At 51.0% G+C, this 17,702-nt stretch overlaps 1 protein-coding gene across 1 annotated transcript in view; it reads left to right on the top strand.

The window, feature by feature from the left end:
* Window positions 1-17,702, top strand: part of TNS3 (tensin 3) — a 187,763-nt gene that overhangs the window by 123,825 nt on the left and 46,236 nt on the right. The window contains exons 18-20 of the mRNA XM_007463691.1: window positions 9,050-9,205; window positions 10,189-10,315; window positions 10,404-10,487. Of these exons, the coding sequence (XP_007463753.1) occupies window positions 9,050-9,205; window positions 10,189-10,315; window positions 10,404-10,487 (367 nt within the window). The remainder of the gene's footprint in view (window positions 1-9,049; window positions 9,206-10,188; window positions 10,316-10,403; window positions 10,488-17,702) is intronic.

Raw genomic sequence — 17,702 nt, forward strand, 5'->3', positions numbered from 1 at the left:
CTCCCGTTGCGGAGCACAGGCTCCGGACGCGCAGGCTCAGCGGCCATGGCTCACGGGCCCAGCCGCTCCGCGGCATGTGGGATCCTCCCGGACCGGGGCATGAACCTGCATCGGCAGGCGGACTCTCAACCACTGCGCCACCAGGGAACCCAAAAGGTAGGCTTTTTTACTCGGCCTCTTGATGTGCTTTTGCTGGAGCCCGCTCTCGTTCCTGTACGCTTTCCTAAGGCTCTGGGGTCGGTCGGGTCAGAGAGGGCACCCCAGAGGGAACGACTGCTCCTGCCGAGGTCTTCAACATCATTCTGCACTCTGACTAGGGATTTCCAACAGATGTCACCCGGCTCTTCAAGAATATACCCTGCCTGTGAATCAATCCCTATTTCAGCTTAAGGGAGGAAAATCTCCTTAAGTCATCCTGGGAACATTTAAGCTGGGAAGAGTGTTTGGGCTTTTTGTTGTCGTTTTCCCTTTTCCACTCTCTCTAGAGGATGTACATGTTTATTTGAACGAGCTGAAGTCAGGAGGCCTCAAACTAACTCTGGAGCCAAGTAATCCAAACAAATCCTTGGTGATTGTTTTTGCTCCTAGGAATTCGAGGGAGTTCCCAGAACCCATCCGTGCAAGCCTTGATGATGCAGGCTTCATTCTTATATGATCATAGAAAGATAAATAAAAAGCTTAAGGGTGCTTCACCTTGCAGTGGCCCAGATAGAAGATGAAGGTCATGTTCTAGGAGCTCATGAGTTTCCACCTACTTGTCAGAGCAGGCGTTTGCCACCTGGCTGCACAGTGCACTCACCCGGGAACTTGACAAAACGCAGGTGCTGAGAGTGTCCACGCAGTTTCCGCCTCCGAAAGGCCTGGTTGAATTGGCCTGGGTCATGGCTCGGGGGTCAGAATTCTTCTAAATGCTCCCCACTTGTGTAACTCCAGTGTGAATCCAAGGTTGAGACCAGCCCTGGTTCTCGAGCTTGTCTGTATATTGGAAACGTGGGAGTTTAAAAAAATGCTGACACCTGGGCCTCACTCCCGCGGGTTGTGACTTCACAGGTAAGGGGTGAGGCCCGAGAGTCAGCATTTTTAGTGTGATTCTGATGTGCGGCCACGTTTGAGAATCACTGTTTCACATTTGTGTTTCATCTTGGGCCTGTGTCCCAATCACCTGGAGGCTGACCCACTGTTTGATGAGGCAGGAGAACTCGCCCCTGCTGTAGAGCCTCAAGGACAGGCGGGTGTCCTGTGCCAGAGGTCTGGGCAGTGACTCTCTGTGCTGGCCCTGCCACAGGTGCAAGCTTTATTTGGGCAGGCAGAGTGGGTGCTATGACCCCACCTTGCTGCTTCTCAAGTACCTCTTTAAGTAGGATCAGATAGTCGCCCGGATAAATCTGAATCTGCCCTAGCACAGTGCAAGGAAAATACAGGTGTGCTCTGAGTTACCTGTGACCGTGTGTCTACACTCTGTTGCATAATTGGGAGTTCACTGTATTTCGGTGCAGAGTAGCCAAGGGGCTCCTGGCTTTGTAAATCCAGTTTTCTAGTATTTTTACAGTTTTCTAGTCGTCTGAGAAAGTCACCCCTTGCACCTCTGTTGGATCGGGGGTAAAATGGCTAACACAATGCCACCCACCTCCCTAATTAGGCTGAATTCAGTGCTAGGTGCTAAGTGCTTGACGGGCACCCCGCAGTCTTGGCCTGAAAACCCCACGTCTCCAGGGCTCAGTGGGGGCATCCGGGTGCCCCTGTATGAGGACTGGCTCTCCTGCTCTGTCCTCAGCACCCCCGAACTTTCCCGCACTGACCCCATGCCACTTTCTTGTGGTGGCCTATGTAAGGTTGCAGTACCCGACCCCGATCTCAGCAGGGCTCCATCCCTACGAGTGGCCTGAATGACCAAATAACCAAGCCTTGCTTGTCTCTCAGGCTCAGTGAGCTCCTACGTCCCACAGGGAAGCTCAGCCCCACCCCGCAAGCCTGGCTTGGGCTGAGGCAGTGCTTGGAAAAGCCGGATGCCCTCAGGCCCAGCACGTGTCCTTGACCCCAGCTCCACCTGTGAGTAAAGTGAATTGTTAAAATGCTGAGATTCTCAGGTCTTTGAGAGTGGCAGTGAGGGGAACACCTGGGGACACCTGCCTCCATTTCCAGCCTGGGTAGGTGGGTGCCGAGGTCTGGAGTGCATCGTGTCCGGTGACAGGAGGAAAGGAGAGGGGTCTGAAGACCAGCATAGGGACTGGCCAGGAGTGGGCCGTGTCTGGTTGTGTGGCCATTACAGACCACGTCACAATGCCACGTGTTGGCGGAAAAAAGCAGACCTCGAGCCCGAGACTGGCAAGCAGCATTCTGTACAGGAAGAGCTGCTCCTACACCGACCCTCCATGGAGACCGCGGCCGAGAATGTGAGCGGGGCTCGTGCGGGGACGTGTGGGTCACTGGAGATTGTTGGTAACTCTGTGGTCCTAGGTTGCCGTGGTTTCTGCACTGAACCCTACCGCTTCTGTGACTTGGAGGGCGGTGGTGTCCTGGGGGCGTTTTCTAGTGGCCGCACCTGGGCCGAGCAGGGCAGGGGCAGGGGCACCGGCTCCAGCTGCCCTTTGCCTGAGGAAGGCCCGTGGGAGGGGGCAGTTTGCCGAGCCACCTGCAGGGTCCCAGCCGGCACAGGCACAGGGCTTTAGTGCAGCGACCCTGTCCTGCTTTCATTCAGTCTTCTGCTTCCACTTTTCTTGGATCTGATTTCTCTACTGAGAAGGAGAAATATGGTCATGGCCGGATTTATGGAGTGGATTCTTGAATACAGTTCAACTCGTCAAGCGAAATGGAATCAAGGCCCTCCCTTGGGAGGGTGGGCAGCCTGCATCCGGCCATTGTTGGATGACCCGAGGGGTGGGGGCCCCCGCCCAGCGGTGCTCACGTCCCAACCTCGCGGACACCCTAGTCATTCTCTCTTTAAATTAAGGTAACTTGTACAGCTCCTCTGAGCTTACTGGTGCAGAAAGCCACCTCCCATAGGATTGTCTCTGTATCTGATGAGAAGATCCAGCCATCACTCACGGCAGACTTGTCAGAATGATAGGTTAATCAAACACCAAACACGTTTGTGTTTGTGGATCTTCACATAGAGACTAAATACGGGCACAGACCTCAGGCATATTGCAGGTTGGGCTCCAGACCATCGTCACAAAGCAAGTATCGCCTCAATAAAGTGACTCAGACAGATTTTTCTGGTTTCACAGTGCGTATAAAAGTTAGTTTACACTATACTGTAGTGTATTAAGTGTACAATAGCATTATGTCTAAAAAAAAAAGTATACATACCTAAATTTCAAAATACAAAACAAAAAAGTAATTACAGTAGTCACATCATAGGCCACTGATTACAAATTACCATAGCAAATATAATAATAATGAAAAAGTTTCAAGTATTGTGAGAATTACCAAAATGTGACAGAGAGACAGGAAGTGAACAAATGCCGTGGAAAAATGGTGCCGATAGACATGCTTGATGCAGGATTGACACAACCCTTCAATTTGTCAAAAACAGTATCTGCGAAGTGCAGTAAAATGAGGTGTACCTGTGCTAGTGCAGAGTTCTGCTAGAGTTAAAACTAGTAGAGCAGGACTTGGGAACGTCTGTGAGGTCAACTCAGAGTTCTACGAAATGTAAAGAAAACATTCTTCTTAAAGATGTTCTGGATCTTGTTTTCCTGATTTTAAAAGTAAGACCTATTATTGGTGAAAACTTCAGAAGATATATTGGGCTGGCCAAAAAGTTCGTTCCGGTTTCCCGTAATATCTTATGGAAGAACCCAAACAAACTTTTTGGCCAACCTAATAGATATTTAATAAGAAAGCTATTCACAGTGCCTAGAATTCCATGACCCAGAGACAGCCTCTTGTGAACATTCTGGTACATTTTCTTATTTTTAAAAATCAAAATGAATTCGTAGATATAAGGCCACATGCTCACTTTTCCACGCTGCTGTTTTCACGTAATGTTTTAGCATGTTTTCTCCCTTCACATTCCATCAAACAGGATTTTCAGTGACTGCATGAATCTTCCTCTGGCGTGTTTGGTGGCTGCAGTTCTCACATTTGGTTCTTGCTGTGGGCTTGTATCCTGCACTGGCTCTTGCTGCATTATCTCACTGAGCCTGGACCAGTCCTCATTTCATCCCCGAGATGCCTGTCGGACCGTCCAGTGGGCACAGAGGCAGACCTGCTCCGCGCTTGGCCAGAGGCGGCCTGCCCGAGCGGGCCGGGGAGCCGGCGTCTGCCAGCGGGTGGGCCTGGGGTCACATGCCCTTTGCCCAGCCCCACTTCCACCGTCAGACCAACAATTCTCAGACAGGAAGGCCTCTAAAACCCGCCTCCTCCTACCTTTAGGTCCAGGCTGCTCTGCGCTCACCTGCTCTAGGAACTACACCCCCAGCCAGTGTTTTTACTCAAATGCCAAAGGGGGCCTTTCCAGAGATTGTAAGGAAGAAGCCATTGTTAATCTGAAATTCACCTGAGGGGAAAAAGGATTTGAGAAGCAAAGCGGGCATCAACTGCCCCTTGGCACATGGGCAGAAGGAAGGGTCCCCGATCTCAGCCGGTGTCCCTTCCATCATCCGCGTTAGCCATTATCAATCACTGAGGTGCCGACAGCACCACTTGTCTGTGTGGGTGGGCCGCGCCTCCCAGGCCCGTGGGCCACCGTCCGCACTGAGCAGGCCTTTTGAAGTGGGAGGGGACAGTGGCACCTCCTGGCTGACCCGCCCCTCGCTTGGCACTGGTGGGCCAGGACAAGCCGCCCTGGGGGAGTGGAGTGTGCAGTGGGGGGTTTTTGGTCGGCTCCGCGGGGCACCAAACCCCTGTCTGTAGTTTGCTGGGTGGGATAGGGCAGGTCTCAACTCGAGACCCCATTTTCCTCATCGGCAGAAACGACGCAGCACATTGCCTGGCTGTTGTGAGGCGGCCGGGCTCTGCTTCCCGCTTTCCTCCCGGGCAGAGGTGGGCACATGCGGGCATATCCAGGCACCGCGGCTGCGTCGTGCACCCCTCCTTGTTTCTCCAGGAGCATCACCCTGGGGTCGTGGTGGTGCTGGGGACCCTCCTGTCTACACCGCAGTCTGATAGGAGGGCAGGATCTGTCGCCTGCGGGGGCCTGGTCTCTGATGACCGTGGTACCTGTATCTTTGCCTCTTTGGGAAGGGAAGACACACTCTGCGGGGAGAGCGATGCTCTGTGCAGGTCACAGCCTGGAAACGGGGTCCCCTGTGGAGCTTGTGTACATGCCCCGACCGCTGCTCTCAACGTTGGTCCTGGCATAGAACCTCGGTGGCCGCCTGTGACCACACTCTTGCAGGCCGGGGAGCGGTGAAGTGTTGATTCATGATTATTGAAGAATGAAAGCCCTAACTGCTCAACCACTTTTTTTTTTTTTTTTTTGCGGTACGCGGGCCTCTCACTGTTGTGGCCTCTCCCGTTGCGGAGCAACAGGCTCCGGACGCGCAGGCTCAGCGGCCACAGCTCACGGACCCAGCCGCTCTGCGGCACGTGGGATCTTCCCGGACCTGGGCACGAACCCGTGTCCCCTGCATCGGCAGGCGGACTCTCAACCACTGCGCCACCAGGAAAGCCCCAGGAGAGATTTTGAAGTGAAGGAAAGTCTATTTGTTATCTTCATTTGTGCCTGAGAGAGAGAACATCAAGAAATGGTTGCAAACCCCTGTGTTCCATAGGGACATTTCTGGGGCCACTCACGGATGCTGTCTCAGGGCCTCAACTGGAGGAAGCCCAGGACGGAGGCCACATGTGGCTCCGAATCAGCTGAAATGACAGACCGAGTTCCCCGGCTACTCAGAAACTGGACTGTTACAGGAAACCTGAGGAGAGGTTTTAAAAGTCTAATTAACATAAACATTGTAAACTACCGTTCAGTTAAAAAAACAAATCTAAGCTTCCTTCTCTGGGACTCCCTCCTCACTTCCACATATTCCCTCTTGGGCCCTGGTGCCACCTGGACATGTTTTTATAGCCGGGCCTTTGCAGTACATCCTCGAGGCTGTGCTGGCTGGTTTTTATACGCAGGGCCGTACACGGAATGGGGCCTCAGTTCCTGGAACCCTCTGGTTCAAAGGTCAGGGCTGAGGTCACGGGGCATTGAGGTCGGGGAGCATGCCCACATTCTCTGCACCTTCCTGGGGCTTCATGCCACACAGCGTGTTGGAGTGATGGCAGTGTGTTGTTTCCACAGAACACCATTTATTATCCTGCGTGTTGAACAGCAGCTGTCTTCCCGTCCCCAGATCCCTTGTCCGGAAGGCTTTGGAGCAGCGCGGGCTCTGGATCTCTTGGCTGTGATGGGGTGCCGGTGCCAGTGCGCGATTTGGGTGGAGGTGTTTCTTTGGATGAGGTGCTCCGTGCTCCGTGTAACCCCTGCAGCCTTGGAGGAGGGCATTGGCGCTCCGCCTCTCAGGGCAGCCAGGCTCGCACGGGCCCCTTCTGTCCCCACTCTGCACCTTTGTTGCCCCGGTGACAGCACGTGAGCCCGTGCCTGGGCCCCGATCCTCCGGGGGGCCAGCCTCTCCCTGCGGCCTCACGTCTCCCGGCGCCTGCTCCCTCGGTGGCTCCAGATGCCCATCCAGGGGCAGGTCTGTGGCCGTCAGGGGCCAGTCCTGCAGTGCCGGTCTCGTGGAGGGCGGGAACCTGAGGAGGGACCTGGAAGAGGACCGCAGGACGGCGGTGGCGCTGTGTCAGTGTGCATGTGTTAAACGCATTTTATTTCATCCTCACCCCAGTTTTTCTCTGCAGGGGAGAAAAGGGGGTGAGCATTGTGCTCGTTTTTCACATAATGAAACGGGGGCTGGAGGATGCCCTGCGGCTGATCCTGCAGCTGGTGAGGGTGGACACGAGCCTCCAAATCCCGAATCCTAATGCCCTCTCCCCTCGCCCCTCCAGGCCGGGTCTTAGTGGGCAGCTGTTGGAAACGGAGGAAGGATGTCAGGAGGGGTGGAAGGATTCTTCTGGGAGGGGCCGGCCACTCGGAGACCGGGTTTAGATCTCGCCCGCTGGGTCACCAGCTGAATGGCACCCAGCAGATGTCCTCCCGTGTGACACGGAGGGCTGTGCCCGGCTGGCCTCTGTCTGAGGAAGGGACCCTCGGGAAGCTGGAGGGTTTGGGGGGGGCGCCCTCGAAGGAGTCGCACTCCTCTCCTCACTGGACACAGCTGTTGAGTGTTCTCCCTCTGTGGACGGAGCTCCCTTCACGCGGCAGCCTTTGAATTCCACGCAGCTTCTGAAAGGCCTCGCTGAGGGAGGGGCACGATGCTTGCCGGGGTGCTCACGTGACAGCGTGTTCACAGCTGCGGGCAGAGTCTCTCCAGATGAGGCATTGGTAATTTGAACCCCACCTTTAAATGCAGTGTCATCGTGACCTGTCACAGTTGTAGGGATTACATAGCTTAAATCTGAACTGTAGGGGAAACCCTCAACACGTCTGAATTTTCAGAGGATATCATCGATAGAAACATTGCCATTCTAACAGCCTGCAGCAGGTTTCCCAAACCACCAGTCGTGAGAGTCCACAGATCGATTGCAGCCCCCGACCCCTCCCCCATCCCCCATAAAGTGAGTCTTAGTTGGTTGGAGCAGGGCTGAGGACCTGTGACATTTCTTGCACTGGACAGTGGGACAGTGAATGCTGACTGGTGGTGCTTGAATTAAGCTTCTTTTCCCCCCCAGGATTCCTCGCTGTTAAGAGTCAAGCTGTCACGTGCAGGGTCCTCACTCAGCCCTGAAGCTCTGCAGGTGGTGTGGCCTTCGGGCCACTCTGGCCCTGACGGGGGGCGGGCAGACAGGGCTCGCACACAGCTCTGTCATGCTGTAGGTCACACCCAGCCTGGTCGTATCCCAGAGCCATGGGTGCCGTCCTAGTGCCTGGTCCTGCCCAGAAGCCGGTTCCGGAGGGAGTAGGCCGGCTCGCCGGGGCTGGTTCCTCCCTGCCCCGTGAGTCTGAGGATGCCCCTCGGTTGCACGTCCACGTGCAGCAGCCCCCGTGGCTCCCCTGAGCAACCAGTGTGGACCAGCTATGAAATACAAAGTATCTCTGACACTTTGAAATAAAAAGTGTACAGGCTAACAATTCTGATATCACTATACCTGTATACTGGGATTGAGCGTAAACAAAGAAATAGGTGATTCATAGAGGTCACAAAGAACGGATACAATTTTTTTTAAAGATGCAGGACAACATATCAAGAAGGTGACCGTTTGTGTAGGCAAATGGATATGTATTTATGTTTGTGACTCAAGGAAAGATTTCTGTGTCTCTGGTTTGAGTGGTTGTTACCTCCTTGGTGGCCATAAGGCAAGGTGCAGGCACTCTGACCCCAAAGTTGACCGCAGACGCCCTGAGAAGGGGAAGACGGATTATGCGGGCAGAGGTCTCAGACTAATTCCCAGGGCCTGTGGCCATCAGGGGGCCCACCCTGGGTTCTTTGAAGCTTGACCACCACCAAGAATCTGTCTTGCTCGCTCAGCCAGGGGAAAGAAGCCTCGATCCTGGGTCCCAGCCTTTCTCTGTCCATTATGCTTCCTGAGCACCTCCTGTGTGCCGGGCCCTGTTCTAGGCCCTGGGGAACCGGCCAGGCACCACCGAGCCCCTGGTGGAGCTGACGCTGGGAGAAACAGCCAGGAACATGGACAACGGCCAGTTCACACAGTAACAGGATGAGCCTCGAGAGGGTCACGCTGGGTGAAACGTCAGACAGCAAAGGACGTGGAGTGTGTGATTCCGTGTACATGAAGTGTCCAGAATAGGCAAATCCATAGAGACGGAAAATAAATTAGTGGTTGCCAGGAGCTGGGGGTCGGGAATGGGGAGTGAACGCTCCCCATAATGGGTATGGATGGGGTTTCATCTTGGGTGATGAAAGTGTTCTGGAACTGGAAAAAAATAAAATAAAGAATGCCTCTGAGAAGTTTTAAAGTCAGTTTTAACTGAGGGTCAGTGCTCTCCTCTGTGATTGAAAGCGCCTGTGGCCCACGTGTCTCTCTCCTAACAGGTGACGAGCCGCTGGTGGGAAGATTCCGGAAGCTGAGCCTCGAGCAGTATGACAGCAATGCTGGGGAGCAGCCAGCCTTCTCCACATGCGGCTGGGGAAAGACTAACAGTGCGGAACAGGCCCCAAGCCTGGCGCCTTTTCTCTCTTCAGACAACGCCAAAGAGGTATACACACCGCCACCCAGAGCCTGGCCTGAGCCCCGTCCCAAATCGCCCGTTCAGTTCCCCACCCGCCTTCGCCCCCATCTCACATACGAAGTTCCTCCCTGAAGGCAGGTGGTGTTGGGGAGAGCCGAGCTGTGCATCAGCCGGGATCCTGGGTGGGATCCCCGCTCTCCCGAGAGAGCCGTGCGGGCGTGCACCTCACTCACTGCGGTCATCTGAGCCTCTGTGTTCTGATCTGTAGAATGGGGATGAGGGGCCCAGCATGCAGGTGGGTCATGAGGGTAGAGGTCTCAGAGCTCCATGGGTGGACGGCAGCAGCAAAGGGCAAACAGAAGCCATCGCAAAGTACCCCAAGTCCCCAGCCCAAGGCCTCCCGGCGTCCCCGGGAGGGAGGAGGAAAGCAGGTCAGCGTGGATGTGTGCTCCATGGGGAGATCTACAGAGCATCTTTGGGGAGGTGTACTTAAGGCTTTTATTCAGAATTGAAGTAAGACAGGTTGGCAAACCCCCAAACGATGAACCCTTTGAAATTAGGGTGTCATCGACTCTCAAGGTGGAAAAGTTGGAACCCAGAATAGACGAGAAAAGAAAGTCACCAGAAGTGTTAACACACACACACACAGAACCAGTGTTAATATCTGGGCTATGTCCTGGCAGCCTCTTTTCTGTGCCTGCATTTTTAATTCATTGGGTATTTTACGTATCTGTGCACACACTGCAGGTGACGATTCTTTTACCCTGCTTTTTTCACTTAACGCTCGCTTTCCCTCTGCTGCACAGACTCTCTGCTAACTCCACTTATGAGCTGTGTAATGTTGACCACAAGACACTTCCCTCTACCTTGACTGTTATTGAAGCTTCTTCCAGTTTTCCATGGCTGCCTCCTGTCTCCAGTCTCAGACGAGGGTTGGCTCAGTGGGTGCCAGGGGCCCCCAGCTGTCTGGAAGTGGCCTTCACCTAACCAACCTCCCCTGCCGATTTCAGGCGGTGATCACCACGTATCCCCCAGACCTGGGTGTGATCGACGGCAGGATCTTCTCTCCAACCAGCAGTGGCAGTGAGTCCATCTCTCCCACACCAGCATTTCCTGCGTCTCCAGAAACGCCATATGGTAAGAAAGAAGCAGAGCTCGTAGTGTGCAATCCCACCCCTTGAGGGAGCAGAGGGGAACAGCTCGTCACTCTGCTTTCTCTTTCCAGTGACAAGAAGCCCACGTTATCCTCCGTTCAGCCCATCCGGGCCGCAGTTGGGCAGCCCCAGCGGTCTGTACAAAGGAGCTCCTGGTAAGAAACCCACCTCCTTTCCTCTGCTCTGGATGTCCTCTCATGCAGAAATATTTCCACGTGTGTCACATCTCAGAAATGTGGCTGTGGCTGGGGAAGATGCAGGGACACTGCTGTGCAGCCCGCTTGGGGTTAGCAATGGTGTTGAATCTCTGCCTGGCGTCCTGCAGGTGTGCTGCTATTTTCTTCTGCTCACTGAGCGCTTTCAAGCGTTGATGCGGCGGGTCATGGTGCTCTCGGCAGCCGAACATCGGTGCTCTTCAACTCCTTGTGGCATTACTTGGAGTTGAAAGAAGAAACTGGAACACCCGACCCCCGCTTTTCAGAGGAAGTGGGGGCCACAGAGAGCAGTGAGCTCCCCGCTCTGAGTGGCACGGCTGCCCTCGCCCGCTGCCCGCTCACACAGACCTGTCCTGGCCCCTTACGTTCTCGGCCGCCATCCTGGATCTCCCCAGCGAGTGGCCGCTTCTGGACGGGTCTGCTTCCTCCCTGGGCACGTGCCATACTTGCGGGGTCGAATTTGTCTGTGCACCGGCCCCGGGGAGGGAGTTAACGCAGCGGTGGTGGGTTCCTCAGCACCCCTTCCTGGTATGGACATTCCCCACCTGCCTTGAGAGTCCAGGACGGGCCTGGGCCCGGGCAGGTGGGGAGGGAATGTAGCTCAAGCTGAACTTACACTTTAAAATCGCTCTTCTCTTTAATTGTGGATTCCTTATGCGGCTGCTTTTCTGCCCTGGGGAAGCTGAGTGAGGGTTACCACTTCTGCTCATTAGATGCACTTTTGGGGGGAGGGGGAAGCAGACATTGTGTTTAAATCCCACCTCTTACGCAGGGGAGGTTGTAGTGATGACAGCTAGCTCCATTTTCCTTCTTTTTCCAGAGAAAACGAGATCCATGTGTCATTTAAGAGAAGGGCCATTTTTCTTCCAAAAGATGCTTGCTTTTAGCATAGAATTAAACTACAGGTCTTTCTTAGCAGGTGTAACTGAAATGAAGGGCAAGAAGAAACGTGCGCTGTGTTGGTGCGTTTGTTTGTACATGTAGGAGCACAGCATGAGATGTGTTTCTGTGTGTGTGGTGCACGGACTCACACCCGTGAAGCCGTGTGTCTGTTCTAATATGTTTTAATAATCTAGACAGAAGCAGAGGGACAAGCCTCCATTTCCACACAGCCCTCTCCTCCCTGAGTCGACCACGATTAATGGCTAATTTGAACGTATTTAGTGGATTCTGGCTAGAGCCCAGCCCTCTGACACGGAATTCCGTCAGATCCCACCACTCCAAGACCAGGTTCACTGGAAACATGCTGGTGACAGCAGTAGAGGGTGGATGATAAGCTTAAGGAAAGAAAGTACCAGAGAAAACCTTCAGACTCACTAACAGCTCCGAACGTGGGCCGCTAGGGCCATTGTGTGGAGTGTCACAAGCCCTTCCTGAACTTGAGAAGGGCCTGGGGGCTGAACGAGCTCGGCGTGCCCTGTGTGCGACGTGGGGCGACCGTCCCGGCCTGGAGCATCAGGCCCTGGGACAGACGTGGGCTGCATGGGCCAACATGTCCGTGTGTGACCGTGCGGCCCTGCACATCCAGTGTGGATTAGGCTTCTGTGCGGCCAGTGTGTCTAAGGAACTTTGGTGTGCAGATGTCCGCTTGGATGAAGTAGGGCTTTGATTTCAAATACAAAACGCAAACGTGAAATTGGAGCCGTTTAATCTTAAGAACACCTTCCGCGTCTTCCGTGTTTTCATTTCGGCAGTCCCTGAGGACGTTAGCCCAGGAAGGGCTCAGAGACACACACACAGCACTGGCTGGGGGCCCCATGTGCTGTGCACAGTCGAAGGGTGGGTGGTGGCTGACCCTGAGACACAGCGATGGTGGTGGCTCACACTTAGGGACTACATTCACCCCTCTTCTAAAAATATAAGCAGGGGCTTCCCTGGTGGCGCAGTGGTTGAGAGTCCACCTGCCGATGCAGGGGACGCGGGTTCGTGCCCCGGTTCGGGAAGATCCCACACGCCGTGGAGAGGCTGGGCCTGTGAGCCATGGCTGCTGAGCCTGCACGTCCGGAGCCTGTGCTCCGCAACGGGAGAGGCCACAACAGTGAGAGGCCCGCGTAACACAAAAAAAAAAAAAAAAGAAGCAGAAAGCAGTGCAATTATAAACAGGGAAACAGAAAATAAACCGAAGAGCTGATTCCTTGAAAAGATCAATGAATTTGACAAACCTCCAGAAAGACTGACAAAAGAGAGGGAAGACACATATGCTAATATCAGAATGAAATAGGGCTATTGCTGAAAACCCTGTATAAGCCAAAAGGACAATAAGGGAATATTACAAACAGCTTACGTAGTGTTTAATGATAAGCACAAATTGTAAACAATGTGAAACAGACCATTTGAATACCCTGTAAGTATTAAGGCAATTGAATTGGTAATTTATTAAAACTCCCCAAAAAGAAACCTCCAGGCTCAGATGGTTTCACTGGGGAATTCTACCAAATATTTAATGAAGAATTAACACGAATTCTACATAATCCCTTTCAAAAAACAGATGAGGAGGGAACACATTCCAGTTCGTTATTTGAAGGTAATGTTGCCCTGATACCAAAACCAGACAAAGGCAACAGCAAAAAACAGCAAAAAAGATAACTATAGACTAATTATCCCTTATGAACATAGACACAAAACTGCTTAACCAAATAGAAGCAAATAGAATTCAGTAATATATGAAAAGAAGTATACACCATGGCCAAGTGGGACTTATTCCAGGGATGCACGACTGATTCAATATTTGAAAATCCATCAGTGCAATCCACTGTATTATCTGGGTAAAGAAGAAAAATCACATGATATCAATAGATGCCAAAGAAGAATTTGACAAAATTCACACCCATTAATGACTAAAAACCCCAGCAAAATAGAATGGAGCATCTACAAAAACCCTACAGCTAACACCACTATTACTCCACATAATGGTGGATGTTCTACAGGGGCACCATGCAAGAGAAGGAAATAAAAGATAACAGATTGGAAGGGAAGAAATAAAACTGTCCCTTTTGGCAGATGTCATGATTGTCCATGTTGAAAATTCTAAGGAATCTACTAAAAATCCTCCCGGAACAAATAAGTGAATTCAGCAAGGTTGTTGGTTATTAAGATAAGCACTCAAAAATCAATTATATTTCTATATGGTAGCAACAAACATGTAGAAACCTGAATTTAAAATACAGGTGTTGGGACTTCCCTGGTGGTCCAGTGGTTTATAAGACTTCGCCTCCCAATGCAGGGGGTGCAGTTTCGATCCTTGGTCAGGGAGCTAAGATCCCACATACCTCGCGGCCAAAAAACCAAAACATAAAAACAGAAGCATCAATAAAGACTTTAAAAATAGTCCACATCAAAGAAAAAAAGTTAATAAAAAATAAAAATACAGTGTCATTTATAATAGATCAGAAGTGAAATACTAAAGTATAAAACTAACAAAACATATACAAGACTTATACGCTGAAAACTACACAGTGTTGATGAAAGAAATAAAAGAATATCTAAATAAATGGAGAGACATGTTCATGGGTTGGAAAACTCAACCTGGTACAGATGTCATTTATTCCCAGATTGATGCATAGTTTTAACACAATTCCTATCAAATTCCTGACAAGGTTTTTTTGTAGATATAGACAAGATAATTCTAAAATTTATATGGAAAGGCAAAGGAACTTGAGTAGCTAAGACAATTTTGAAAAAGAATAAAGTGGGAAGAATGGATTTGCCTAACTTCCAGATTTATTATGTAGCTACAGTAACTAAGACTGTGTGGTGTTGGTGGAGGGATAGACACAGAAACCAATAGAAAACCCCAAAACAGACTCATACAAATATGCCCAATTGATTTTTTTGAAAAAGGTGCCAAAACAAGTCAATAAAGGAAAGATAGCCTTTTCAACAAATAATGCTGGAGCAAGTGGGCACCCACAGGCAAAAAAAAAAAAAAAAGAAAAAAGAAGATTAAACAAATTCTCACATCTTATACAAAAATTAATGTATAATGGATCAAAAACTTAAATGGAAAAATGGAAAACTATAAAACTTTTACCAAGAAAATAGGAGAAAATCTCTGGGGTCCAGGCTGGGCAAAGGCTCTTAGATTAGCACCAAAAGCATGATCCATAAAAGGAAAAATTGATAAATTAGACTTCATTAAAACTGAACATTTTTGCTATGGAAAGAACATGTTAAGAGGATAAAAAGACAAACTACAGACTGGGAGTAAATATTTGCACTGTGAATACTCAGCAGTAAAGAAACAAACAATCCAATTAGAAAATGGGTAAAAGATACGAAGAGACGTTTCACCAAAGAGGATGTACAGGTGGCAAATAATCACATGACAAGATGTTCAGCATCATTAGCCTTCAGTGAAATGCAAATTAAAGCCACAGTGAGACATCACTACAGACTTGTCAGAATGGTTAAAAATAAAAATAGTGACAGCACCAAATGCTGGTGAGGATGTGGAGAAACTGGAACTCTCATTTACTGCTGGTGGGAACGGACAATGGTGCAGCCTCTCTGGGAAAGAGTTTGGCAGTTTCTTAAAGAAACTAAACATGCAACCACCATGTGACTCAGCAATTGCACTCCTGGGTTTTTGTTCCAAAGAAATAGACTTACACTCACACAAAAACCTGAACAGAAATGTTTATAGCGGCGTTATTTTAAATAGCCCCAAACTGGAAACAACCTGGGTGTCCTTCAGCAGGTGGAGAAATAGACTGCAGTCCATCCACACCATGGAACACAGCTCAGCAATGAAAAGGAACCAGAATGTTGATGCAGCAGTGGTGCCACACCTGGGTGAATCTTCAGAGCAAAGCCATTCCCCAGAGTTTACATCCTGTATGGTTCCACTTACATAATATCCTTTAAATGGCAAAATTATAGAAATGGAGAACATATTAGTGTTTCCTAGGAGTTTGGAAGGGGGTAAAGGTGGAGGGGGAGTGGAGGGGTCCTTTTGGGATGGGAATGTTCTCTATCTTGATTGTATGAACATCACCATCCTGGTATAGCTTAGTAAGATATTACCATCGAGGGAAACTGAATAAAAAGTATAGGGGATCTCCGTGTGAATGTACCATGATCTCAACATTAAAAGTTTAATCTAAATCCCATTGGGGGATATGGTGTGGCTGTGGTTGAAACAGTATTTATTGGCTGTGAGTTGACAGTAGTTGAAGCTGGTGACGTCTTCACAGAGGTTCATCATAAAACTCTGTCTACTTTCGTATTTTTTGGAATTTTCTATAATGAAAAGTTAAAAGTATAAAATGAAGGAATACTTGGTGTGGAGTGGACCTGGGTGCAGCCTGCCTGTGTTTATTGAGCACTTCTGTTCTGCAGTGCGCTGCTGGGCTGGTGTGAGCCCAGAGACCCAGCCCTGCCCTCCTGGAAGTGCAGTAGGTACAGCAGGGATGGGCCCAGTGATCCCACAACAGGGAAGAGCCCAGGACAGGACGATGGCACTCTGCCCATTTGTATTGGTTGTTTACCTGGTGAGGAGGTCTGAGGGTTTGACGGGCGAGTAGGGTAAGTAGGAGCTAACTAGGTGAATGGAGGGGGGCATTTGGGATGGAGATACGGCAGGGGCGGGCCTTGTGGCAGAGGGTACTGCGGACCAGGACAGGATGGAGACGGGGCTCTGGAGGGCAGTGGAGGGGTGAGAGGAGGCACAGCCACAGCTGTTCTCTGCAGCCACAGATGGGGGTATGTCTTGAGACGGGGAGACAACTGCTCAGACTTCTGTTTTCACACATTGATCTGGCTGCTGTGTACACAGCAGCAGTCGGAGTAGGCAGTGGGGTAGAGCATCAAAATGGTTTCAGAAATGGTGGGAGGAGGTGGGTTGGATTTGTGGGAGATTCAGGTGGTGTAATCAGCTGACCCTAGCAGAATGGATTTGGGCCTTTGTAACTTTCTGATTTTGTTGCTATTAATATGACGATGGCAGTTATGTTCTGGCTTCTTTTAGTTAGTATGCAGTTAGTGCAACACTAACTACATAAAATTCCTCTGTGTGTCTTATTATATCAAACTGAACTAGGTACCAGCTTAGTCAGTGTAAACCCAGACGTGTCGGGTTATTTCCCAGACAACCAGCAGACAAATGTCGGGGAGAAACAGAGCAGGACACCAGTGAAAGGTGGTAGAGACAGATTTTATTTGGTACTATTGCAGCAGGGGAAGGAGCTGAGCTCAAATCCTAATGCAGCAAATACAGCCAAAGAGCAGTGACAGTGTCAGGGGATGAAAAGTTACTAAGAGGAACATCAAGGAAGGGATATTCTTGCCAAAGTGGCCCAACAAGATCTTGCTGAGGACAGGCAGAGGGCTTAGGCATCAAGGAGGAGTTGAGGAACTTGATCAGAGAGCAGGCAGGGGGGATAACTTAGCAGAATCCTTGCTAAAGGCTGGGCCCTCCGAGGACAGACATCAAAGGCCAAGATTGAGGCTCCAGGACCCTATCTCCGGTTTGGTCAGGGAGGGAGAGTTTGTCTCAGGAGAGGCCCATGTTATCCCCTGGAACCTGGCAGTGCACCTTTGCCTGCAGCTCTTGCCCTCTGCTCTGGGTAGCACACATCCTGTTCTGTGTCCCTCCAGGTCCTGTGGCACTTAGTTTAAGCCCCCAGACTCCAGTGCCAGGGGTCCTGGGAGCCTGCCTGGCTCGTCCCTGCCACAGGCGCCTCATACCAACCCCTCACCTCTGCAGTAAACAAGCAAAGTAAACAAAAAGCAAGCTGAGGTTGGTGATGGGTGGACCAGAGCCCAGAGTAGCCTGCCCTTCCCCAGCATGTGCTCCTGATGCCTGGGTCTGGGCCTGGCAAGCTCCTCTTTTAAATTACGGTACCTGCCCCAGGAGAGTGAGGGATATTTAAATATTTACTCAAATAATGAATACTTAAATATGAATTCACATACTGTTGAATTCTCCTAGCTGTGTGTTGTAACTAGAACAGGAGGCTGTAACTTGAAGGACTGGGGACAGGTAGTGGGAGATGGCAGGGCGGCGGTAGGTGCTGGGAGGACAGCTGGCACCAGGGGCTGGACCGTGAGCTCCATGGGGAGAGACAAGCAGGTTCTACCCACCTGGGACCCTCAACGAGGAGCCTGGGATGGCTGCCCTCGGGACTGTATGTTCAGTGCATCCCTGACACAGCCTAC

This window comes from Lipotes vexillifer, unplaced genomic scaffold, assembly GCF_000442215.2.
Source record: "Lipotes vexillifer unplaced genomic scaffold, Lipotes_vexillifer_v1.1 scaffold759, whole genome shotgun sequence".
Lineage (NCBI taxonomy): Eukaryota > Metazoa > Chordata > Mammalia > Artiodactyla > Lipotidae > Lipotes > Lipotes vexillifer.